This window comes from Phyllostomus discolor, chromosome 4, assembly GCF_004126475.2.
Source record: "Phyllostomus discolor isolate MPI-MPIP mPhyDis1 chromosome 4, mPhyDis1.pri.v3, whole genome shotgun sequence".
Taxonomy (NCBI): Eukaryota; Metazoa; Chordata; class Mammalia; order Chiroptera; family Phyllostomidae; genus Phyllostomus; species Phyllostomus discolor.
The window spans coordinates 106,389,378-106,416,081 of NC_040906.2; the positions used below are offsets into that span (position 1 = coordinate 106,389,378).

At 39.2% G+C, this 26,704-nt stretch overlaps 1 protein-coding gene, 1 non-coding gene and 1 pseudogene across 3 annotated transcripts; 2 read left to right on the forward strand and 1 right to left on the reverse strand.

Annotated features, from left to right (window-relative positions):
- The first annotated feature begins 5,019 nt into the window (after positions 1-5,019).
- Positions 5,020-9,392, forward strand: LOC114494925 (annotated as a pseudogene).
- Positions 9,393-12,878: 3,486 nt separating this feature from the next.
- On the forward strand, positions 12,879-15,607 carry LOC114494223 (basic leucine zipper and W2 domain-containing protein 1-like). Of its 2 annotated transcripts, XM_028509167.2 has the most exons (2): positions 13,118-13,201; positions 13,291-15,607. In XM_028509167.2, exons 1-2 carry the CDS (start codon positions 13,118-13,120, stop codon positions 14,212-14,214), a joined length of 1,008 nt encoding a protein of 335 aa, XP_028364968.1. In that variant the 3' UTR covers positions 14,215-15,607. The 2 variants fall into 2 exon arrangements, with proteins under 2 accessions (XP_035879827.1, XP_028364968.1); XM_036023934.1 differs by having other exon boundaries at positions 12,879-15,607.
- Positions 15,608-24,861: 9,254 nt separating this feature from the next.
- LOC114495862 lies at positions 24,862-24,993 on the reverse strand. Its single transcript, XR_003684526.1, has one exon. It is a non-coding gene; the product is annotated as a small nucleolar RNA SNORA51 (small nucleolar RNA).
- Positions 24,994-26,704: the final 1,711 nt, after the last annotated feature.

The following is a 26,704-nucleotide window of genomic DNA, read 5'->3' on the forward strand; positions in this document are numbered from 1 at the left end:
GAGCTCAGTTGCGAAATGAAGGCTATACAAAGTGAAATAAAGCAAAATATACAGGGAACCAACAGTGAAGGGAAGGAAACCAGGACTCAGATCAACAATGTGAAACAAAAGGAAGAAATAAACATTCAACTAGGAAAGAATGAAGAAATAAGAATTCAAAAAAAATAATAAGGAGAGGCTTAGGTACCTCTGGGAAAACTTTAAAGGCCTAACATCAGAATTATAGGGGTGCCAGAAAGAGAAGAGGAAGAGCAAGAAGTTGAAATTTTATTTGAATGAATAATGAGGGAAAACTTCCCCAATCTGGTGAAGAAAATAGACTTCCAGGAAGTCCAGGAAGCCCAGAGAGTCCCAAAGAAGATGGACCCAAGGAGAAATACACCAAGGCACATCATTAAGTTACCCAAGATTAAAGATAAGGAGAGAATCTTAAAAGCAGCAAAAGGAAAGGAGACAGATACCTATAAAGGAGTGCCCATAAGATTAGCAGTTGATTTCTCAAAAGAAACTTTACAGGCAAGAAGGGGCTGGAAACAAGTATTTGAAGTCATGAAAGGCAAGGACCTACGTCCAAGATTACTTTATCCAGTAAAGCCATCATGTAGAATGGAAGGGCAGATAAAGTGTTTCTTGGATAAAGTCAAGTTAAAGGAGTTCATCATCACCAAGCCCTTATTGTATGAAATGTTAAAGGGACTTATCTAAGAAATTGAAGATCAAAAACTATGAACAGTAAAATGACAACAAACTCACAGCTATCAACAACTGAAACTAAAAAAAGAAAAAGAAAAACAGTGAAAACAAAAACTAAGCAAACAACTAGAACAGGAGCAGAATCAGAGAAATGGACATCACATGGAGGGTTTTCAGTGGGGAGGGGGAGGGGAGGAATGGGGGGAAAGGCACAGGGAGTAAGAAGCATAATTGGTAGGCATAAAATAGATGGGGAGAGGTTAAGAATGGTATAGGAAACAGAATTCAAAGAACATGTATGTACAACCCATGGACATGAACTAAAGGGGAGAATGCTGGAGGGTTGGGAGGTGCAGGGCAGAGAGGGGATAAAGGGGGAAAATTTGGGAAAGCCGTAATAGCATAATCAATAAAATATACTTTTAAAAACTAAAAAGTTTAGACATTGGTAAGGCCCTAAAAATGGCATGCAATAGTCAGTTTTTGCTATGTAACAAAAAACCCCAAGATTTCAGTGGCTTACAACAACCATTTATTTTCATGCTCATGGTACTGGAATGTGGCTGTGGTTTGGATAATCCAAGTTAGACTCAGTAGGAATTGGGAGGGCTCTAGGCTTCTGGTTGTGTTCAGTTCTGGTTCATGGTCTTTATTCAGGGGCCTTAGATGAAAGGGCAGTGGATATCTGGAACTTGCTTTTATCTTGTCATAGGCCAAGCCAAATTTTAAAAGCACATTTAAAGCATCTGCTTGCATCATGTCCTGTGATATTCTATTGGCCCAAGCAAGTCACACAGCAAAGGGCATGGATGTGTACTTAAATAATGAGAGAGCAAACAGTCCAAACCAGTACAGGGCCACTGTCCCCTGCCCAACACCCAAACAATAATACTCCCAGATTGATCTGGGAAGCCCATGAGCAAAGTTTCCCATGAGCCAAGAATATCAGTGGAGTATGACAGAGGGGTCCAAAAAGCCAGAACACCAAGAACAGGAGGAGGTGAGCCTGGAAGAGCAGGATGAGATAGTTGAGGGGTTTTACCAGCTGCCTACCTCCATACATTTTTATAATATGAAATACTTAATGTTTTTATTTTTATTTTTTTCAATTATAGTTTACAGTCAATACTTTTTAAAGAGATTATTTATTTATTTTTAGAGAAAGGGAGGAAGAAAGAGAGGGAGAGAAACATCAGTGTGTGGTTGACTCTCACGCACCCTCAGCTGGAGACCTGGCCTGTACCCCGGGCATATACCCTGACTGGGAATCAGACCAGGAACCCTTTGGTTCACAGGCTGGTGCTTAATCCGCTGAGCCACACAAGCCAGGGCTAATAGCTTTATTTTTAGCTGAGTTTTCTGTTGTTAACAGCTGAATGCATTTTAACTGCTACAGGATTTTCATTATCTTTATTTTCCATGACGTCCAGAGAAGTGAGTGCTGGAAGTTAGATTTGAACTCAGGTTTTGTCTTCAGAGCACATGCTTTTACCTACTATTATATCCTGTTCTCCAAATATTTTTTAAAATATATTTTATTGATTATGCTATTACAGTTGTCCCATCCCCTCCCCTTTATTCCCCTCAGCCCTGCACACCCCCTCCCACCCACATTCCTCCCCTTTAGGTCATGTCCATGGGTTGTACTTATAAGTTTTTTGGCTTCTATATTTCCTATACTATTCTTAACCTCCCCCTGTCTATTTTCTACCTACCATTGTTGCTACTTATTCTCTGTAACTTTTCCCCCTCTCTCCTCCTCCCACTCCCCTGTTGATAACCATCCATGTGATCTCCATTTCTGTGGTCTGTTCCTGTTCTAGTTGTTTGCTTAGTTTGCTTTTGTTTTTGTTTCAGGTGTGGTTGTTAATAACTGAGTTTGCTGTCATTTTACTATTCAGCTTCTATCTTATTTTTCTTAGATAAATTCCTTTAACATTTCATACAATAAGGGCTTGGTGATGATGAACTCCTTTAACTTGACCTTATCTGAGAAGCACTTTATCTGCCCTTCCATTCTAAATGAAAGTTTTGCTGGATAGAGTAATCTTGGATGTAGGTCCTTGCCTTTAATGACTTCAAATACTTCTTTCCAGCCCCTTCTTGCCTGCAAGATTTCTTTTGAGAAATCATCTGACAGCCTTATGGGCACTCTTTTGTGGGTAACTGTCTTCTTTTCTCTTGCTGCTTCTAAGATTCTCTCCTTATTTTTATTCTTGGGTAATATAATTATAATGTGCCTTGGTGTGTTCCTTCTTGGTTCCAACTTCTTTGGGACTCTCTGAGCTTCCTGGACTTCCTGGAAGTCTGTTTCCTTTGCCAGGTTGGGAAAGTTCTTCATTATTTATTCAAATAAGTTTTCAATTTGTTGCTCTTCATCTTCTCCTTCTGGCACCCCTATGATTCGGATGTTGGAATGTTTAAAGACGTCCTTGGGGTTCCTAAGCCACTGCTCATTTTTTTTTGAATTCTTGTTTCTTTATTCTTTTCTAGTTGAATGTTTCTTTCTTCCTTCTGGTCCACACTGTTGATTAGAGTTCCAGTTTCCTTCCCTTCACTGTTGGTTCCCTGTACATTTTCCTTTATTTCACTTAGCATTGCCTTCATTTTTTTTATCTAATTTGTGACCAAATTCAACTAATCCTGTGAGCATCCTGATTACCAATGTTTTGAACTGTGCATCTGATAAGTTGGCTATCTTTTCATTGCTTAGTTGTATTTTTTTTTCTGGAGCTTTGATCTGTTCTTTCATTTGGGCCATTTTTTTTTTTGCCTCAGTGCACCTGCTACGTATAAGGGGTGGAGACTTAGGTGTTCACCCAGGCACAGCAACCCACGTTGCTGTGTTGTCACACTGTATGTGGGGAAGGGGTCGGGAAAGAACAATGGCACTTGCTCCACTCTCTGCTGGTTTTCAGTCACTTCCTCTGCTACCCACAAGTAAAGTGGGCCTTTCTGGTGCTGATTCTTGGGTGGATGGGTTTGTGCACATTCTAGGACCCTGTGGATCTCTCCAACGAACTCTTCTGTGAGGCTGGGAGTTTCTCCCACTGCCCCCGCCACCCCCACAGGTGTTTTCTATCTGTGGTTTGAGGCTTTATTTCCATGTGCTGGGACCCCAGGTAGAGAGGTCTTTGTCATTCCCCAGGTGTTCCTCCCAGTTTATCTGCATGAGAATATGGGGCTGCTGCTGCCTTGCTGGTCCACCAGCTGTTGCCTTACTGGCCAGTTGTAGCCTTGCCTGCCCTGTTCCACAATCCACCGCTTCGCTGGTTCCGCCAGCCACCGCCTTGCGTGCCCCAGTCCTCCACCATGGCTTTGCTACAAGTCCTCTCTTGCTGCCTATATCCGCCCCTCCTACCAGTCTGGATTGTCTTCTTTAACTCCTTGGTTGTTGGACTTCTACACAGTTCATTTTTCTGTCAGTTCTAGTTGTTTCTTGTTTTTAAATTGTCGTTGTCCTTCTTTTGGTTGTTTGAGAAGGTACAGTGTGTCTACCTACACCTCTATCTTGGCTGGAAGTTGTCCTCCAAATCTTGTGTGAGGCTGAAGTCTCTTATGTACATATCAGTTGATTTAAAGGATAATGCATTTAAAGGCCCCATGGTGAAAAAGTGGAAGATCTGGGCATGGCTGGAAAAAAATACAGGCATACCTCATTTTATTATGCTTTGCTTTATTGAATTCACAGGTATTGCCCTTCTTCCTTCCTTCCTTCCTTCCTTCCTTCCTTCCTTCCTTTCCAAATTGAAAGTTTGTGGCAACCCTGCTTCAAGCAACTCTGTTGGCACAATTTTTCCAATAGTATTTGCCCACTTCATGTTTCTGTGTCACATTTTGGGAATTCTAAAAATACAGGGTCTAGCAGAAGTAACTCCTGCTTGAGTGTGGTTGGTACGGTAATAATATGGGTGTAATAATTTATAGTTTTAATTTGAACATTTCACCTAAAATGTCATATGGTGTGCTTGAGTGTGATATTGTTATGTTACAGAATTACATACTTATGGTTTTGTAATAAAAGATTTTGTAATAAAAAGGGGCATTATTTGTGCTGGACCCTATAGTTGAAACTTTTTCATTATTATTTTATTTGTTATGGTGATCTGTGATCAGTCATCTCTGCTGTCACTATTGTAATTATTTGGGGGCACCTCAAATCATGTTCATAAAAAACTGGTAAACTTAACCAATAAATGTTGTGTGTGTTCTGAATCCTCCACCTTTCAGCCATTCTGCCACATCTCTCCCTCTCCTCTGGCCTCCATATTTCCTGAGACAGAGCACTAGTGAAATTAATAACCCTACAATAGCCTCTAAGCTTTCATGAAAAAAAAAAAAAAGAATTGCACATCTCTCACATTAAATCAATAGCTAGAAATGATTAAACTAAGTGAGGAAGACATGTTGAAAGTCAAGACAGGCCAAAAGCTAGACCTCTTGCACCAAAAGGCAATTTATGAATCCAGAGGAAAAAAAATCTTGAAGGAAATTAAAACACACAAATGATAGGAAAATGAAAACAGGCTTAATACCAATATGGAGAAAGTTTTAGTGGTCTGGATAGAATATCAAACCAGCCACAACATTCCCTAAAACCAAAACCTAATCCAGAACAAGGCCCTAACTCCCTTCAATCCTATGAAGTCTGAAAGAAGTGAGAAAGCTACAGAAGTAGGAAGCTAGCAGAAGTTGGTTGATGAGGTTGCAGGAAAGAAACCATCTCCATAACATAAAAGTGCAAGGTGGAGCTTATGTAGAAAGTGTAGTAAGTTATCCAGAAGATAATTAATGAAGGTGGCTACAGTAAACAACCGATTGTTAATGTAGACAAAACAGCCTTATATTGGAAGCAGAGGCAATCTGCGAAAGCAGCATTCTATGCAGCATTCTATTCATCTAAAATGCTGAATAGAAATTTCATTGCTAGAGAGAATTCCATGCTTGGCTTCAACTCTTCCAAGGCCAGGCTGACTCTCATACTAGGAACTAATGCAGCTGGTGTCATTAAATTGAAGGCAATACTAATTTATCACTTTTAAAATCCTAGGGCCCTTAAGAATTGTGCTAAATCTCTTCCATCTGTGTTGTGTTATTTCACAAGTAAACCTGCTACCTCACTTTCACTGTGTTTGTTGTCCGTTGGCTGGATCCATTCTTTCGAGCAGGACAAGAACAGAGGAGGGGAATTCCCCTAACTCCCCTGACTGGGGTCTTCCCCAGTTAGCACAACAAAGCCTGGATGACAGCACATTTTTACAATATGGTTTACTAAAAATTTTATTTATTTTAAAAAAGATCCTGGCTGGCATAGCTCAGTGGATTGAGCGAGGGCTGCGAACCAAAGTGTCCCAGGTTCGATTCCCAGTCAGGGTACATGCCTGGGTTGCAGGCCATGGCCCCCAGCAACCGGACATTGATGTTTCTCTCTCTCTCTTTCTCCCTTCCTTCCCTCTCTAAAAAATAAATAAATAAAATATTTAAAAAAATGAAAAATAATTAAAAAGATTTTATTTTTTATTTTTAGAGAGAGGGGAAGGGAGGGAGAAAGAAAGAGAGAGAAACATTGATCAGTTGCCTCTTGTACATGCCCCAACTAGGAGGACTGGACCTTCAACCCAGGCATGTGCCTTGACCAGGAATTGAACCAGGAACCTTTCAATTTACAGAACAACACACAACCAATTGAGTTATGTAAGTCAAGGCAGTTTACTGAATATTTTAAGGCCACCATTGAAACCTACTAGTCAGAAAAAATTATTCCTTTCAAAATATTACTGCTCATTGACAATGCACGTGGTCACCCAAGTGTTCTGATTGATATGTGCAATGAGATTAATGCTATTGTTTTCATGCCTGCTAACATAAAACTGTAACCACACAAGAACTTTATTTCCATAATATGACTTCATATTTAATTTAAGCTAGATTTGTCAAATCATAATAGCACCATGACATATTCCATGTCTACTCCCATAATCATTAAGCACTTAAGACATCAGCATCAAACCATCTTAAGAAAAAACCTCGGGTCTGTTGATAAAGGGAACAGTTTCAGTCATACTAAAGATAACATCTTGATCATCTTGACATTGATTGTGTTTAAGCTACAGGCTCAGGAAAGCCGAATGATTCTACTGACCACACCTTCATGAAACTAGACAGAAGGAAGCCATGGCTGACATCAGAACCTGATACAATGACCAACTACTTTCTACCCTGTCTGCAGCTAATCAGTAGGACCCACGACCCCAACTCCATTAGTCACAATGACTAATGATTTTTCCCATATATATTCTATCCCCTGGGAGCCATCAGGGCGCCAGGTCTTATAGCACTTTCTCATCTGTGTCTTAGGGCTTGACACCATTTTCTAAAATAAATCTTTACTTCCTCTCCTGCAAACTCCTACTGGGCTTTGATGCACACGGGCAAACATTTGGTAATGTTTATTCTGCAGCTCATGGGTCAAGGGGTAATTTCAACTGTCAAGGCTTATTATTTAAGAAATCTCATAAGGTTATAGCTATCATAGACAGTGATTCCACTGATGGATCTGGGAAAAGATTTAAAATCTTCTGAAAAAGATTTGCCATTGCAGATGTCATTAAGAACATTGTGATTCATGAAGAGGTCAAAATGTCAACATTAGCAAGTTTGGAAAAAGTTGATTCAATCCTTGTGAATGACTTTGAGGGATTGAAGACTTCAGTCAAGGAAATTGTGATGGAAACAGTAAATGAACTAGAATTAGAAGTAAAACCTGAAGATGTGACTTAATTGATACAATCTCATGATAAAACATTAATGGTTGAGAAGTTGCTTCCAGAAGAGCAAAGAAAGTGGTTTCTTGACATAGACTCTATTTCTGGTGAAGATGTTGAAGTGACAACAAAGGATTTATTTATTTATTTTTAGTTCATTTTTTAAATTGTTGTTCAAGTACAGTTTTCTGCCCTTACCCCCCAACTCAGTCCAGCACCTCAGCTCTCCCCACCTCCCTCCCCTGTTTCCACCCCCTTGTTATTATCCATGTGTCCTTTAGAATTGTTCCCGCAAATCCTTCACCTTTTCCCCTGAAATTCCCTCCCCTCTCCCCTCTGGTCACTGTCAGCCTCTTCTCAATTCTGTGTCTTTGGTTATATTTTGCTTGCTTGTTCATTTTGGTGATTAGGTTCCTGTTAGAGGTGAGATCATATGGTATTTTTCTTTCACTGCCTGGCTTATTTCACTTAGCATAATGCTTTCCTGTTCCATCCAAGCTGTCACAAAGGCTAGGAGCTCCTTCTTTCTTTCTGCTGCATAGAATTCCATTGTATAAATGTACCATAGTTTTTTGATCCCTTCATTTACTGATGGGCACCTAGGTTGCTTCCAACACTTGGTTATTGTAAATTGTGCTGCTATGAACACTGGGGTGCATAGGTTTTTTTGGTTGTTGTTTCAGCGTTCTTAGGATATAATTCTAACAGTGGAATTGCCAGATCAAAAGGCAGTTCCACTTTTAGTTTTCTGGAAATTCCATACTGTTTTCCATAGTGGTTGCACCAGTCTGCAATCCCACCAACAGTGCACTAAGGTTCTCTTTTCTCCACAACCTCTCCAACACTTGTTGTTTGTTGGTTTGTTTATGATGGCCATTCTGACTGGTGTGAGGTGGTATCTCATTGTGGTTTCAGTTTGCATCTCTCTGATAGCTAGGGATACTGAGCATCTTTTCATAATGACAACAAAGGATCTAGAATGTTATATAAGTTTTGTTGATAAAGCAGAGTTTGAAAGGATTGATTCCAATTTTGAAAGTTCTATTGTGGCTAGAATGCTATCAAATAGCATCACATACCACAGAGAATCATTTGTGAAAGGAAGAGTCAACCAATGTGCCAAATTTCATTGTTGCCTTATTTTAAAAATTGCCACAGTCACCCCACCATCCTGTTCAGTTGTTAAGGCAAGATCCTGCACCAACAAAAAGATTATGACTTGAAAGCTCAGACGACTGTGAGCATTTTTTTTAGCAACTAATTATTTCTAAATTAAAATACGTACATTTTTAAAAAAGATTTTATTTATTTGTTTTAGAGAGAGGGGAAGGGAAGGAGAAAGAGAGGGAGAGAAACATCAGTGTGTGGTTGCCTGTCATGCACCCCATTCTGGAAACCTGGCCCACAACCCAGGCATGCGCCCTGACTGGGAATTGAACCAGCAACTCTTAGGTTTGCAGGCTGGAGCTCAACCACTGAGCCACACCAGCCAGGGCTGTACCTTGTTTTCTTTAGGCATAATATATTGCACACTTAATAGATTGCAGTATATTATAAACATAACCTGTATATGTCCTGGGGGGAAAACATTCATATGACTCACTTTATTGTGATATTCCCTTTATCGTGTTGGTCTGGAATGGAACTTGCAATATATCTGAGGTATAGCTGTACCAACAGGACCTTGGTCTGACCCTTCAGCCATCCAACTCAGAGAAGAGTCAGAACCTCAAATGTAGGGCTAGTCTTGGAGTCCCCTGAGCTTTATGCTGGGGGAGATGTCATGTTATGTGCTGGTCTCAGCCTATCAATAATAAATGTTGTTGTTGGACTGGCCCTTGTAGTTCTTATTGTGATTACAGGATGCCTTTCAACGATAACTATCAAGTAAAGATTTATTACTTACAGGACCTGAAAATTGCATACTACTCATAGGGCCACACAGGGACGTCATGGGTAGAGAGTGAGAGAGTACGTGCATGGGCTTGGGGTTCTGTTCTATGGGGGGAGCCTAGAGTTTGTGAGGCTCACACTTCATTAGTGAATTTAAAACATGAGTGGGAATTTAAAGAGCAGGCAGAGAAAAAAAACAAGTGGCCCAAATGGTCATTTGTCAAAATCAACCAAAATCTTTTCAAAAGTTCAGAAATAACAGAATTAAAACTAATGGATCACTTAAGTACATATCAAAAAGACAGTTTGCAAACAGAGTGCACTCAAATCCAAATATGGAATTATGGTTAAAGGTATATTGTTATAAAGCAGCTTAAATAGTGAGGAGGCAATGACTTTATTCTTCACAGTGCTTGGTTCTAATGTTAGAATTTTCTTTAATGACAGGAAATTGGTCAGTGGTTACCTTATATCAACCTTGGGAAACTGTGTAAGTTTTACTTACAATTTTCAGAGGTGCAGTCAAGAAATGACCCAAATGATCCCTGGCTGGTGTGGCTCAGTGGACTGAGTGCTGGCCTGTGAGCCAAATGGGTCACCAGTTCAATTCCCAGTCAGGGCACGTGCCCGGGTTGTGGGCCAGGTGCCCAGTAGGGGGTGCCTGAAAGACGATCACACATTGATGTTTCTTTCCCTCTCTTTTCCCTTCCCTCTCTAAAAATAAAATCTATTTTTGAAAAAAAGAAAAGAATGACCCAGATCAAGTTAGTCTTACAAAATAAGCTATATTAATCTTTGTTTATATGACTCAACTGGTTTTGTCTGCTCTGTAAATTTTCAAGTTTAGTCTCTGTTTTGATTTCAGCAATCTCTAAAACAAATGAGTCTGGGAGGGGGGAGTGGCCTGACTCTTTATCTAGTCATGTGTTTATTCAAGCACATAACATGACCCTTCTCCCTGCATAAAGCTCCTGAATAGAGCCATCTTTGAACTGAATGTCCCTGCAATCAGAGCATAAGTCAGGGACTTCCATTAAAAAGAAAAAAATTGTCAAATTTGATATTACATGTTATGTGATGGTGACCCCACTCAACAATTTAGTCCAACTTCAGGCTTAAACCAAGCCTTCCCAAGCACCTCCTCCCACCTCCCCCTTATTTTCCTTTGAAACAATGGGAAGGAAATTAAGCAAATAGCAGTCCTCAGCCATCAGTCTTCAAGCCTGCCCAAGAGATCAAGATTTCTGGGTCACATAGAAATGCTTTCTTAGTAAGTGCCAAGGAAGACCCAACCATGGTTTCCTAGACAGGAGGAGTTAAGTCAGGGTATACTGAATAAAGAACAGACCACTGTCTGGGGTCAGGGCCTGATGATCCTTACTGAAAGGCTAAAGTTCTCTTTAGCCTTTGTTATTAAAGTTCAAGGAAGTTCAAGGGGCAAACTGATGCTATTCGAAGTCATAAGATACAGGTGAGCTAAGATACCTGGGATATCATATCTTTCCAGTGGGTGAATTTCTTGTACTTATCTCCAGGCACTTCCTGGTACTGAGGTGCAGATGCAGAATAAACATCATAGTCACTGAGCATAAGTCAAAGGGGTGAGGACATAGTGAGGGTGGCTTCCTTAGGGGCCCCCAGAAGCCACTGAGCCATCTCTGCCTTGAGAGGATTTGGGAATTTTGAAAGTGTTATCTAATTTATCAGATTTGGATACAATTTGGTCACACAGTGAAAAAAAACACCCCAACATATTTTGGGGATTCTGCCTGCAGTTGAAAGAGAAATCTAGTAATGTCCAAGCCTCAGTCTCTGTCTGTGAATCTCTAGGATCTTCTCCATGATCCTGTCTAACACTTGGCTTTCAGGTGGCATGATGACCATCCCAGAGTCTCTACATGTCCCTTTCCACCTCTGGTAGAGCCCCTAGAATTACGGCATATCTCCAGTGATGACAGCGTCCCCAATGTTGATACATCTTTGCCCCATCACTGCTATTTTATAAAGATTTTATTTATTTATTTTTAGGAAGAGGGGAAGGGAAGGAGAGAAGGAGACAAATATCAATGTGTGGTTGCCTCATGCGCCCCCTACTGGGGACCTGGCAGGCAACCCAGGCATCTGCTCTAGATTGGGAATCAAACTGGATACTCTGGTTCGCAGGCTGGCACTCAATCCACTGAGCCACAGCAGCCAGGGCCCATCACTGTATTTTAATATCAGGTTTCTGCACAGAGGAACCAGGATGGTGTATACGCTTCCTTCCACAGGCCTCTGCCTACACTGGCTGGGACTGCTGGCTTTCTTGGTCCTTACCTTCTTCTTGTTCTGAAGCAGAAGGCTTTCAAAAGAAGCTCAAATTTACCCATATCCAGGGATATATTGATTAATGTTTCATTTTGAGGCTGTTTCTTTCACTCACTTACTTAAACAGTCAACAAATATTTATTGATGGCCAACTTTGTGTCATTAATGTGCTAAGCACTGGAGTAGTAGCAAACAAACATTTGATGAGACATTACAATGAAACGTGGAGTGAGTTAAGAAAGAGGAAATACCTGGCTGGCGTAGCTCAGTGGATGGAGTGCGGGCTGGGAACCAAAGTGTCCCAGGTTCGATTCCCAGCCAGGGTACATTCCTGGGTTGCAGGCCATAACCCCCAGCAACCGCACATTGATATCTATCTATCTATCTCTCTCTCTCGCTCTCTCGCTCTCTCTCTCCCTCTCCCCCACTCCCTTCCTTCCCTCCCTAAAAATAAATAAATAAATAAATAAATAAATAAATAAAAGAAAGAGGAAATAAAATATGTTATGAGAGGTGTCGAGCAGGAACACCTAACCTAGTGTGAGACAACAAAGATCTTTCTAAGGACATGAAGTTCATGACTAGTAGAAATTGGTCCAGTGGAAGAGTTGAGGGCTGAAAAGCTCACTGTTTTATGCAAATTGTTTCTGGCAGTAGAAAAACACTTCATGAGATTAATATTACTTGGATACAGAGCTATACATTTAAAAACACCATATACTTTTCCAGAGAAGAGGAAAAAAGAGAGTATACTTTCAAACAATTTAAAAGATTTGATATAACCTTTATAACATTAAACAAAATAGCACAAGAAAGAAAAAAAACTATAGGCTAGTCTCACTGACAAACATAGCTGGAAAAATCCTAAACAAAATGTGTGCAAGTCAAATCCAACAGCATACATGCGTGCATGTGCATGTGAGTATAACGCTAACCTGATAATGAAGAAGGGAATAAACATAAATAAGCATTTGATTGTCTACATAGAAAACCCAGCACATCATCAGAATTGATAGAAAAGCTTACATATGTTACTGGATATGAGATTAGTAAGCAAAATAATTATTTTTCCTTTATACCAGCAGCAGATAGCAAGAAAACATAATTTTTAAAGCTCTTTATAATACAATAAAGAATTAAGACAACTAGGAATAAATCGAATAAAAATTTTCAATAAATTTCTGAGAAAATTATAGTATTTTATTGAAAGGTGCTGGCAGAGGAGAGACCGCCGCAGTTGTCGCCACATCTGGAATTTCTGGCCCTTTTCTCTTCGCCTTAAATTCGGGTGTCTTTTATGAATAATCAAAAGCAGCAAAAGCCAACGCTATCAGGCCAGCGTTTTAAAACCAGAAAAAGAGATGAAAAAGAGAGGTTTGACCCTACTCAGTTTCAAGACTGTATTATTCAAGGCTTAACTGAAACTGGTACTGATTTGGAAGCAGTAGCAAAGTTTCTTGATGCCTCTGGAGCAAAACTTGATTACCGCCGATATGCAGAAACACTCTTTGACATTCTGGTGGCCGGGGGAATGCTGGCCCCAGGTGGTACATTGGCAGATGACATGATGCGTACAGATGTCTGTGTGTTCGCAGCACAAGAAGACCTAGAGACCATGCAAGCATTTGCTCAGGTTTTTAACAAGTTAATCAGGCGCTACAAATACCTGGAGAAAGGTTTTGAAGATGAAGTAAAAAAGCTGCTGCTGTTCTTAAAGGGTTTTTCGGAGTCGGAGAGGAACAAGCTGGCTATGTTGACTGGTGTTCTTCTGGCTAATGGAACAGTTAATGCATCCATTCTTAATAGCCTTTATAATGAGAATTTGGTTAAAGAAGGGGTTTCAGCAGCTTTTGCTGTAAAGCTCTTTAAATCATGGATCAATGAAAAAGATATCAATGCAGTAGCTGCAAGTCTTCGGAAAGTCAGCATGGATAACAGGCTGATGGAACTTTTTCCTGCCAATAAACAAAGCGTTGAACACTTCACGAAGTACTTCACTGAGGCAGGCTTAAAAGAGCTTTCAGAATATGTTCGGAATCAGCAAACCATTGGAGCTCGTAAGGAACTCCAGAAAGAACTTCAAGAACAGATGTCCCGTGGTGATCCATTTAAGGATATAATTTTGTATGTCAAGGAGGAGATGAAAAAAAACAACATCCCAGAACCCGTTGTCATTGGAATAGTCTGGTCCAGTGTAATGAGCACCGTGGGATGGAATAAAAAAGAGGAGCTTGTAGCAGAGCAAGCCATCAAGCACTTGAAGCAATACAGCCCTCTCCTTGCTGCCTTTACTACTCAAGGTCAGTCTGAGCTGACTCTGTTACTGAAGATTCAGGAGTATTGCTACGACAACATTCATTTCATGAAAGCCTTCCAGAAAATAGTGGTGCTTTTTTACAAAGCTGAAGTCCTGAGTGAGGAGCCCATTCTGAAGTGGTATAAAGATGCACATGTTGCAAAGGGGAAAAGTGTCTTCCTTGAACAAATGAAAAAGTTTGTGGAGTGGCTCAAAAATGCTGAAGAAGAATCTGAGTCTGAAGCTGAAGAAGGTGACTGAATTTTGAAACTACACCCTCAATAAAGCAAACAGGAGTTGTAGATAAAATGTCATGTCTCATGTGTCCTGGTTCTTACATCTTCCTACCTCCCTATATCAAGCATGATATAAGGGCTTTCATAGCAAATTTTATTTTAACTGTTTCTATGGTTACTGGAAATGTTGGGTTTAGTTTCAAAAACCATGTTGTAAGTAGCTACAGGAGCTATAGATTTGAATCTAATGTTGCATTAGTCTTTTCAGTTCTCTTCTACCTCCTGTATTTTCTACTGTAATAATGTAATTTAAGGCCTTCCACAAGGAACAGTTCACTTTTTTCCTGGGTTTTCTATATAAAGTTTTCAAGATATGATTTGGTTAAAAATAATTTGTTATAAAAATTCTGTTTGCAAATTAAACTGTAAAAGTATCCAAAGTCTCAAAAAGCAATGATTTGTGTGATAATTTGGTGTGCCCAAAGCCCTCATCCAGGAAAACCTCATATACAGCAGTTGAATTCATTACATGACTCTTGAGTATTTGGGCCATTGCTTCCATGTTAATATTTTCTTAATTTTTAACCCTTATGTCTTGAGCTCAGTTTTTTGTTCTCTGGTTTCCATTCCTTAGTGGAGCCATGGAGAACAAGCTTCAAAGTGGGGTCTTTGGGAAATTGTACTTGGCAGAGGTGGTGGGAAGAAGGAAGCTGAGTTTTTCCCATTGAGAAATTTCTGCATTCCGTTGTATCTTTCCAGGCAAAATAGCTGGGTATTCTTTTCATACCATTTTCAACTGTACCTTAGAAAAATCTTGTCACTTTAACAAAGTTAACACTTGTCATATACTTAGATTGGTAGGAAAGGACTCATGGAATAGTGTGAGTAAAGGAAATGCCTTTACCCTAGTTGCCTTTTATTTTTAATTGCCATGAGCCAACTATCTCTTCTATACAGTTGATTCATTTATTTTAATGGCTGCCTTTTAATTTTCATCTTTTCTTGCTGTCATCCATCTATATATGTATGTAGTCAGTAGAAAACAAAATATGACCACGCTTTTTGGTGGAAAGAACTTTATCTTACATGTGAAGATTTTGGAAGTTTTGATTGTTGAAAGAAACTAGGTTGGAATAAGAGACTGGGTAGAAGTTGCCCCTTTCAGAGGTGCCATTTTTTTGAGCCAAGAATTTGGTGTTTAGCAGTTCATCTGGAGAGAATAATGTGTAGTATAATTTGAAATAAAGTTGTATAGTAACCTTAAGGAGAGCATTATTACTGATATCATTGTGAATGGGGTGAAATTGTTAAATGAATAACTTTGATCAAGTTTTCATGCACAGGCAAAATGTATTCACTAGGTTCCTACATAGTGATCTGCTTTTACTTTGTAATTTGTAGTCCTCAAAAGACTTTTTTAAAAAAAAATAAAGTCCACCCTTATACTTAAAAAAAAAAAAAGGTGCTAAAGAAAAAAAAAGGTGCTAAAGAAGACCTAAGTAAACAGAGAGACATACCATGTTTATGAATGAGAAGACTAAAACTACAGTGCTGTCAACTTCCCCTAAATTAATCTATGAATGTAATGCAATTCTAATGAAAATACTCAGTAATATTATTTCTGGACTCCACAGACTATTTTTAAAATTTATGTGGATGAACACAAGGCCAAGAATAACCAAGATAAGTTTGAGGGTTTGCCTTACTATATATCAAGAATTATGGTAACTCTTTAGTAATTAGGATAGTCTGGTATTGATACAGGAATAAAGTAATAGCCCCGTAGAGCACAAAAGAGACCTTACCAAAAAAAAAAATCATGCATGACTATGAACACCCAATATTAGACATAGGTAGGCTGTTCTTGTGCTGTGGATAGGATTGAGTATTCAATAAATTGTGTGAAGCAATTGGTTATTCATTTGAAAAAAATTTATTTTATATGAAACTAGATTTCTATCTCATTCTGTACAGAAAAAGGAGGTGCAGCTTGACCAAACACTGAAATGTGAAAAGCAAAAATGTTTAACTTTTAGAAAATATAGGACTATAGGTTATTGGGATAAGATAGAATTTCTGAAACAAGATACTTGAAAAACACAAGCCCTCAGGGAAAAGATAGCTAAATTTGTGTTAAAATTAATAACTTCTACACCTGGCTGGGGTTGCTCAGTGGGTTGAGCATTGGACAGTGAACTAAAATGGTTGCTGATTCAATTCCCAATCAGGGCACATTCCTGGGTTGTGGGCCAGGTACCCAGCTGGGGACATTCAAGAGGCAACAGATTGACTTCCAGCCAAGATGGAGGGGTAGGTAGACACACTGTGCCTCCTCACACAACCAAAATAAGGACAACAACAATTTAAAAACAAAATAACAACCAGAACCGACAGAAAATTGAACTGTATGGAAGTCCAACAACCAAGGAGTTAAAATAGACACATTCATCCAGACCAGTAGATGGGGCAGAGTTGGGCAACTGGGTGGAGAGGGGTCATGGCACAAAAAAAATGGCACCAGGCATACAAGGCGGAAGCGGGTGGACCCGGGACACGGGGTGGCAATGGGCAGACCCAGCAAGGTGGCGATTGTGAAATGAGGCACTGTGCAAGACAGCTGGCTGACCGGGCAGCCCCCACAGATAAACCAGGTGAGGCTGGGGAACCAGAGAGACCACATAACCCAGGGTCCCAGCACCAAGAAATAAAGCCTCAAGACACCAACTCGGGACACCTGTGGGAGTTGAGGCGCAGGGAGAGACTCCCAGCCTCACAGGAGAGTTCTTTTGAGACACCCACAGGGTCCTAGAAAGTACACAAGCCCACCCACACAGGAATCAGCACCAGAAAGGCCCAGTTTGCTTGGGGGAAGCGTCGGAAGGCACTGAAATAGACAGAGAGCAGAGCAAGTGCCATTGTTCCCTCTCGGACCCCGCCCCACATACAGCATCACAACCCAGAAGCTGGGTTGCTCCACGCTAGTGAACACCTAAGGCTCCACCCATCACGTATAACAGGCGTGACAAGACCAAAAAAAAAAAAAGGCTCAAACAGAAGAACAAATCAAAGTTCCAGAGCAAATACAACTGAGTGACGAAAAGCTAGCCAACCTATCAGATGCACAGTTCAAAGCACTGGTGATCAGGATGCTCACAGAATTGGTTGAATTTGGTCGCAAGTTAGATGAAAAAATGAAGGCTATGCTAAGTGAAATGAAGGAAAATGCACAGGGAAGCAATAGTAATTGGAATGAACCTGGGACTCAAATCAATGGAGTGGACCAGAAGGAAGAAAGAAACAACCAAACAGAACAGAATGAAGAAACAAGAATTCAAAAAAATGAGAGGCTTAGGAACCTCCAGGACATTTTTAAACGTTCCAACACCTGAATTATAGGGGTACCAGAAGGGGGAGAGGAAGAGCAACAAGTGGAAAAGTTATTTGAATAAATAATAAAGGAGAATTTCCCCAATCTGGCAAAGGAAATAGACTTCCAGGAAGTCCAGGAAGCTCAGAGAGTCCCAAAGAAGTTGGACCCAAGGAGGAACACACCAAGGTATATCATAATTACATTAGCCAAGATAAAAATGAAGGAGAGAATCCTAGAAGCAGCAAGAGATAAGAAGACAGTTACCTACAAAGGAGTGCTCATCAGACTATCAGCTGATTTCTCAAAAGAGACCTTGCAGGCAAGAAGGGGCTGGAAAGAAGTATTCCAAGTCATGAAAGGCAAGGACCTACATCCCAGATTGCTCTATCCAGCAAAGCTTTCATTTAGAATGGAAGGGCAGATAAAGTGCCCCCCAGATAAGGTCAAGTTAAAGGAGTTCAGCATCATCAAACCCTTATTATATGAAATGTTAAAGGGATTTATCTAAGAAAAAGAAGACAAAAAACATGTATAGTAAAATGACAGCAAACTCACAGTTATTAACAACCACACCTAAAACAAAAAAAAAAAAACAAAGGAAACTAAGCAAACAACTAGAAAAGGAACAGAACCACAGAAATGGAGATCACATGGAGGGCTAGCAACAGGGAAGTGGGAGAAGGAGAGAGGGGGAAAAGGTACAGAGAATAAGTAACGTCAGTGGTAGGTAGAAAATAGACAGGGGGAAGGCAAGAATAGTATGGGAATTGTAGAAGCTCAAGAACTTACGACACATGGACATGAACTAAAGTGGGGAATGTGGGTGGGAGAGGGCATGCAGGGTGGAGGGGAATGAAGGGGGTAAAATGGGACAACTGTAATAGCATAATCAATAAAATATATTTTTTTGAAAAAAGAGGCAACAGATTGATGTTTCTAGTCCACATCGATGTTACCTCTGAGAACGTGGAGCCCAGAGGTAAGAGTACGAGAGTAGCCCAGCCTTAGGATTATGAGGGAGACTTTTAATTGGTTATCTTTTTTAAAGGTGAAATTCACTAACAGACAGTTAACCAACTCAAAGTGTTCAGTTCAGAGATATTTATTGTATTTATTGGGTTGGCCAAAAAGTCCTTTGTTTTTTTTCCCATAAGATGACTATAGTAGTGCTTAGTTGTCCTTAACTTCATTCAAAAGAAGTTCGAGAAGTTTCAAAGTTTCATGCTAGAGATTTCTCGCTGGAAAAGGCTCCACAATTGGGTAGACCAGCTGATAGTGATCAAATTGAGACATTAACTGAGAACAATCAACATTATACCACACAGAAGATAGCCAACATACTCAAAATATCCAAATCAATAAAGTTATTGGTGAAAATGAAAAATATCTTTTATTTTATGAAAAAATTAAAAGGACTTCTTTGCCACCCCAATACAACATTGTGTGACCACTACCTCTCTCTAGTTTTAAAACTTTGCCATCATCACATAAACACACTTCATGATTATTCATTAAATAATCACTCCACATTTCCCTGAACTACCCTCTCGTGACCTCTACTCTGCTCTCTATCCCTATGTACTTGCTCATTCAGTATAAATAATATAAAAATAAACACATAATGTGTGACTTTTTTATGTCTGGCTCTTATACTTAGAATAACGTTTTCTGCCCCGATCAGCATGGCTCAGTTGGTTGAGAGTCAGCCCACAAAGCAACAGGTCATTGGTTTGATTCCTGGTCAGGGCTCATGCCTGGGCTGTGGGTTCAGTGCCCTGTCAGGGTGCATGCAAGAGACACCCAATTCATGTTTCTCTCTCACATCAATGCTTTTCTCCCTTTCTCCCTCCTTTCCCCCTTTCTAAAAATAAATAAATAAAATCTTTTTTAAAAAGGATATAGCTTTATAAAAGAATAATATTTTTTAGGTTCATCAAAATCGTAGCATGTAACAGTACTATGTTCCTTTTTTGGCTGAATAATATTCTATCCTGAGTATATACCACAATTTGTGTATCCATTTGTCTGCTGATGGACTTTGGGCTGTTGGCACCTTTCTGCTGTTATAAATAATGCTGCTACAAATATTCTTATACAAGTTTCTGTGTGGACATATGTTTTCATTTCTCTTGGGTATATGGCTAGGAGTAGAATATTGGGATCATAGCAAAGATAAAGGTGAACACTGGTTATGTGGTAAGGACAGATTTTAGTCAACAATATACTATTACAATAAGGAGAAGAGCCCAGCATGAATAAAACTCCACTTTGAATAGTATAGAGGTAACTGAACATTTTAGAAGGAGAATGAAGAAATAAAGAGGGGATGAATAGGAGCACAGTAGAGTGAGGGAAGTAAAAAATTATAAAAAGTAGGAAAGGAGTAAAGTGTTGGTGAGCCTATGGGGCAATAGAGACCCTCTTATATTGGGTGGAAAGATAAACTGGAAAACCACTGTGGAAACTGCTTTGCAATATCCAGTACAGTTGATAATACAATTCCACTTGTAAGTTTATATCTAAACTCTCCCACATTTGCACAAGAAGGCATACAGAAGTATGTTCATTGAAGCATTGTTTTATATAGTGATAAATTGGAAATAACTTTAATATCCATAAATAAAAAGCTGGATACATTATTTGTGGTCAGTTTATATAATTGAATATTACAGAACAGCACCATCCAATATAGTAGCTATATGCCACATCTGGCTTTTTAAACTTAGGTTAAATTAATTAAAATTAACTCTGTGTTTTAAAATTTAAATTTATTTCCTCAGCTGTATTAGCTGCATTTCAAGTGCTCAGCAGCCACATATGGCTAGTGGCCACCATAATGGACAGTGTAGATATAGAACATTTCCATCATTGTAGAAAGTTTTATGGACAGCATTGTTACAGACAAATAATGAGCTATCTGGGTCTACATGTTTCAAAATACATACTCTCAAAAGTATAAGGTTGATAGGAAAAGCAAGCAAACTGCAGAAGGGCACCTAGAGTGCCCTCCCATTCAAGTGGTTCGGAAGAAATGGGTGACAGTTGTCTTCAGGGAAGGCAAGTGTGTGATGAGGGTGAAGTGGTGGGTAGACTTTCCAAATAGATCTTTTGTATCTTTTAAATTTCAAACCAAGCAATTGTATCCTCTATTTAAGTATATTAAGAGAGTTCTCCTGGCCCCAACAAAGTCAATAAAAAGGCCCAGTGTATGTACAGCCTGTTTGGATTTTGGCAAACCATATTTATTAGTTCTTTATTGGAACCTCCCACCAGGTTATCTAAAAAAAAAAAAAGGAACCTTGTGTTTCTTTTCTGTGATATTTTACAATTTACACAGAATAAGAAATTTGAATATTTGCACCGAAGCTTCTACAACAAGATTTTGCTCAATTCTGTGTTAACTACTTGTAGCAGTGAAAACCTTTTGATGTGGCAAAAAAAAAAGTCTTGAAATTACTTGTGAAGGAAAGGGGCAACAGACAAATGTAATGTGAGCATTAAACCAAACTGCTATATGTTAGCTAATAAGTAAATCTGGTTTGAGCACATTAAAAATGCTATATATTTTCACAGATACATAAAAATATGGTAATAGTACAAAACCATTCTTGGGAATGATAATCACATTCAGGCTAGAGGTTACCTCTGGGAGTGGGTAAGAGTACTAGGAAGAGCTATGCAGGGACATCAGCGAAGTCTAATGTTTTACTGATTTTAAAAGACAGAACAAATTATTAGTGTCAGATAAGGGGTCGATCATTCTGTGAGGTTCATTGTGGCTATACTTTGTAGTTTTCTACTTAACTATTCCATCATTTGAAAGACAGAAAAAGAAGGAAGAAAATGGTTCTAAATTTCAAATGCGAAGGCCTGGATATGAGAGAGAATGTAGCACTTTTGAGAAGATAGTAACTTCGGTAGCCAGGTTTCAGTGTGAGGGTGGATTTGGCTAGGTGGACATGGACCAGCACATTGGACTATTTACGCTGTGTTGAAAGAAAAAAAATATGTAAGGCCTACTTTTTTAAAAATTATATTTTATTGATTATGGTATTACAGTTGCCCTGATTTTTCCCTTTTTGTACCCCTCCACTCAGTGCCCACTACTCCCTCAGGCAATTCCTCTACCATTGTTTGTGTCCGTGGGTCATGCGTATAAGTTCTTTGGCTAATCCATTCCCCACACTGTACTTTACATCTCCGTGGTGATTCTGTAACTACCTATTTGTACTTAATCCCCTCACCTCTTCACCCATTCTATTCCCCCCTTCCATTTGGCAACCATCTGGTAACAAACTTCTTTTCTCTTGCTGCTTTTTAAGAGCCTCTCTTTATCTTTAATCTTTGGCCTTTTAATTATGCTATGTCTTGGAGTGGCCTCTTTGCATCCATCATAATTGGGACTCTCTGTGCTTCCTGGACTTGCAGGTTTATTTCCTTTACCAAATTAGGGAAGTTTTCTTTCACTATTTTTTTCAGATAGATTTCCAATTTCTTACTCTTTCTTTTTTCCTTCTGGCACCCATGTGATGCAAATATTGGACCTCTTGAAGTTGTCCCAGAGGCTGCTTATACTATCCTCATTTTTAAAAATTCTTTTATCTTCTTATTGTTCTGATCTGTTGTTTTTCCCATCCTTAAGTCCAAATCGTTGATATGATTCTTGGCTTCATCCACTCTACTGTTGTTTCCCTGTAAATTGTTCTTTATTTCCATTAGTGTATCCTTTGTTTCTCACTGGGTCTTTTTTATGCTGCTGAGGTTCTCACTAAGTTCCTTGAGCATCCTTACAACTAATGTTTTGAACTCTGCATATGATAGATTCTTTCTCTTCATTTTGTTTAGCTCTATTTGTGGAGTTTTGATCTGTTCTTTCATTTGGGCCATGTTTGTCTCTTCATTTTGGCAGCCTCCCTGTGTTTGTTTCTATGTATTAGGTAGAGCTGCTATGACTCCATGTCTTAGTAATGTAGCCTAACATAGTAGGTGTCCTGTAGGGTCCCACTGGCACATCTTCTCCACTCACCCAAGCTGGGTACCTGAGGTGCACCCTTCATGTGGGCTGAGTACACCCTTCTCTTGTAGTTGAGACTTGGTTGCTGTTGGCAGATCAATGGGAGGGATTAACCTAGGCCAGTCAGCTGCAAGGACTGGCTGTGACCACTGACCACCAACCTCTGCCCTCTGTGGAGGATCAGCTGTGCAGGGGCAGGGTCATGGTGCTCTGGCATGGTTTGTAGCTGTCCACTGGGAGCACTTATATTTTCTAAGAAAATATAAAATCAGATATATGAATTTTCCTTTGAAGAATGAAAGTCCATTCTTAACTAGCAAAGGGCTTGCTAACTAGATTCAGAAAACCCCACTAAACAAAGTATAGTTCCCAAAGTGAATACATTTTTTACTTTGCACTTGCTGCTCTCAAGATTCTGGCAACAAAAGAGAAGAAAAATAAAAGTCTCCTAAATAGCAAAGACCTTGTATTTTATAATTTTGTTGTTGCAAGAGTTTGCAACACATTGTTCAGATAAATTACAATGATATCTGTGAAATTTAGTGATAGCTGAAAATTTGTATCAGTTGAGATAAATGATATTCAAAGGCAAATATATCAGTTTGTGGATATGATGGTAAAAGACTCATCCCATTATTATTTTTAAATGAAGTACATCCTTTTTAAAAATTTATTTATTCATTTTTAGAGAGAGGGCAAGGGAGGGAGAAAGAGGGAGAGAAACATCAGTGTGCATGAGAAACATCAATAGGCTGTTTCTCTCACACCCTCAACTGGGGACCTGGCTGATTAACCAGGTGAGTGCTGTGACAGAGAATCAAACTGGCTATCTCTCAGCTTACAGGACGAGGGCCAAACCACTGGGCCACACCAGTAAGAGCTGAAGGACATTCTTTTTTTTTTTAAGATTTCATTTATTTATTTTTAGAGAGAGAAGGGAGGGAAATAGAGAGAGAGAGAGAGAAAGATCAATGTGTGGTTGCTGGGGGTCACGGCCTGCAACCCAGGCATGTACCCTTACTGGGAATCGAACCTGTGACACTGGTTCGCAGCCCGTGCTCAATCCCACTGAACCCCTTCAGCCCAGGGTTGAAGGACATTCTTAAAATTCCTCCTGCCTCCCATACCCTGGAAACCCAAAAACAGAACAATGCTCTTGCTTTCACTTTCTCTTGCACGTCATGGTAAGAAGTTCAGACTTGAGACTTCAGCAATGAGAGGCAATGCTTTTTTTTATCTTTAGTAAAATTTATTTTATTTTCTTATTTTATTTGAATTGTTATTCAAATACAATTTTCTTTTACTCCCATCCCAGCTCACCCACCCAGCCCTCCCCACTTGCATCCCATTTCCACCCACCCCTGGTTTTTGTCCAGAGAAGCAATGCTTCTTAATCCAAGGAGGGATGGTTTTTGCACTTTTGAAAGATCATGCTGGCTACAAAATGGAGAAAGAGTCAGTCAGGAGAGAATGAGGGGGCAGTTAGGATACTGCTGTAGTAGTCCAGGTAAGAGGCAAGAGAAGCCTGACCTTCAGTGGTAGCAGTGGAGAGACAGAGAGGTCAGAGATGTGGAGGGATGCTTAGCACATAAAAATCTGCAGGACATGAAGGAGGATTAGATATATGTTTGGTGGTGGTAGAGGAGGGAGAAAGTCAGTGGGAGACAGGCACACACTGAGGAGCAAATGCCAGGGGGAAAGCTAAGAGCTCTGTTTGGATATGTTGAGGCAGGGTGGCACCTAGGGTGTGCAGGGCTTTAGCAAATCTATGAACAAATTAATTTAAAACTATATCACAAAATACATAGGCCCAAGTGAAATATAGTGACATATTGATGAAAATTTAGGTTGATGGGTGAAAAGATAAGCACTTGGATAATTTTATACCACCCATTGCCAAGAAATAGATATATTGGGTTGGCCAAAAAGTGCATTTAGTTTTTTTCCCATACAATGGCTCTAATTGTGCTTAAATTTAGACTTCTAGAAGTCTTTAACTTCATTTGAAAATATTTTTGTTATATTGTATTGTGATAACTGTCAGTTATATCAGCATGCATTTTATTTATTTTATTTTATTTATTTTTTAAATGATTTTATTTATTTATTTATTTATTTTTAGAGAGGGAAGGGAGGGAGAGAGAGAGAGAGAGAGAGAGAGAGAGAAACATCAATATGCAGTTGCTAGGGACCATGGCCTGCAACCCAGGCATGTGCCCTGACTGGGAATCGAACCTGCGATACCTGGTTCGCATATTTATTTTATTTTTATTTATTTTCTTTTTTCTCCATGTCCCTCTTTTCACAATAGAGATCAAGCAAAGGGCCTGGGCTGAGGTGTATATGGGGTGGGTTTACACTGCCTCCTCTTTCTGCACAGGCAGTGTAAGAACACAGCCTGTGGTAAGCACTGGGAGGCCTATATCAGCATGCATTTTTTAAAAAATCAAAAATGGTGAATTTTTGGTAGCCATTTTAATATTGAAGATGGGAAAAATATACAACATTTTTGGCATATTATGCTTTATTATTTCAAGAAAGGTAAAATGCAATTAAAATGCAAAAAGAGATTTATGCAGTATATGGAGAAGGTGCTGTGACTAATTGAACTTGTCAAAAGTAGCTTGTGAAGTTTCTTTGGTACTATTGACATTTTGGCCAAATAATTCTTTGCTGTGGGGCTATCTTATGCATTGGAAGATGTTTAGCATCACTCCTGGCCTCTGCCTACTAGAAGCCAATAGCTAGAGATAGCCAACATAGTCAAAATACCCAAATCAGTAAAGTTATTGCTGAAAATGAAAAATGTGTCATTTTTGAAAAAGATTTTTATTTATTTATTTTTAGAGAGAGGGAAAGGGAGGGAAAAAGAGAGGGAGAGAAACATTAACATGCAAGAGTCACATTGATTAGTTGCCTCTCATACACCCCCAACTGGGGACCTGGTCCACAACCCAGGCATGTGTCCTGACCAGGAATCAAATGGGAACGCTTTGGTTCCCAGGCCAGCACTCAATCTTCTGAGCCACAGCAACCAGGGTGAAAAATGTGTCTTATTCTATGGAAGAAACCATATGGACTTTTTGGCCAATACAATAGCAATGCTATCATCATTTTACAATGTCATAACTCTTTGGAATCTGTTTGAATTGAAACAACATAGCTCCTTTGCCTCACAGTTCCCTAATACTGTTTACTTAATACTTAATTACTAAGGACTGTGTCATGTGTGAACTTGCTTCTGATGACTCTTTCTACAGTGTTACAGAGCTTCACTGGTGATGACCACAAGTGCAAACAGGAATTTTCCAGTGTCCTCCATCTGATTTTAATGTTCTCAAAAATATTTCAATTGATAACATTTGGGAGGGAGATTTACTCCTTCATGTCAAGAAAACTTTTTAAAAATAATGTTTTCATACCTAGGTTTGATAACCATGTTACAGACATTTGAAAATACAGTGAAAAGTTTTGCATTTTGATTATTTTTCTGCACTCTTTTTCTTATGCACCTTTTTTCCCTAAACATAATTATAAATGTAGTTTGTAAACAAGGTGGCGGTCTTCTTCACTTACCTCACATAAATTCTTTCCTTCTTAAAATCCAGATGAAATAATATTTAAAAATAATTTTTAAAAATTTTCAGTTATAGTTGACATACAATATTATATTAGTTTCAGGTGTAGAACCTAGTGGTTAGACATTTATAAATTTATGAAGTGATCCCCTGAAAAATCTAGTACCTATCTGATACCATACATGGTTACTAGAATATTATTAACTATATTCCCTATGTTGTACTTTACATCCTCATGACTATTCTGTAACTACCAATTTATACTTCTTGTTTTTAAGGCATACTATTTATTTATTTATTTATTTATCTTCACCCAAGGACATTTTTTCATTGCTTTTAGAGAAAGAGGAGGCAGAGAAAGGAAGCTTTGATATGAGAGAAGCATCGATTGGTTGCCTTCCATATGTGCCCAGACCCGGAATTGAACCCACAACCTAGGTATGTGCCCTGACTGGGAAATGAACCCACAACATTTTGGTTACAGGACAATACTCCAACCAACTGAGTTACACTGGCCAAGGTCCAATTTATATTTCTTAATCCTTCACCTTTT

Coding starts and splice junctions, on each gene's coding strand:
- LOC114494223 (XM_036023934.1), top strand. CDS start 12,955: ATGAATAATCAAAAGCAGCAAAAGCCAACGCTATCAGGCCAGCGTTTT.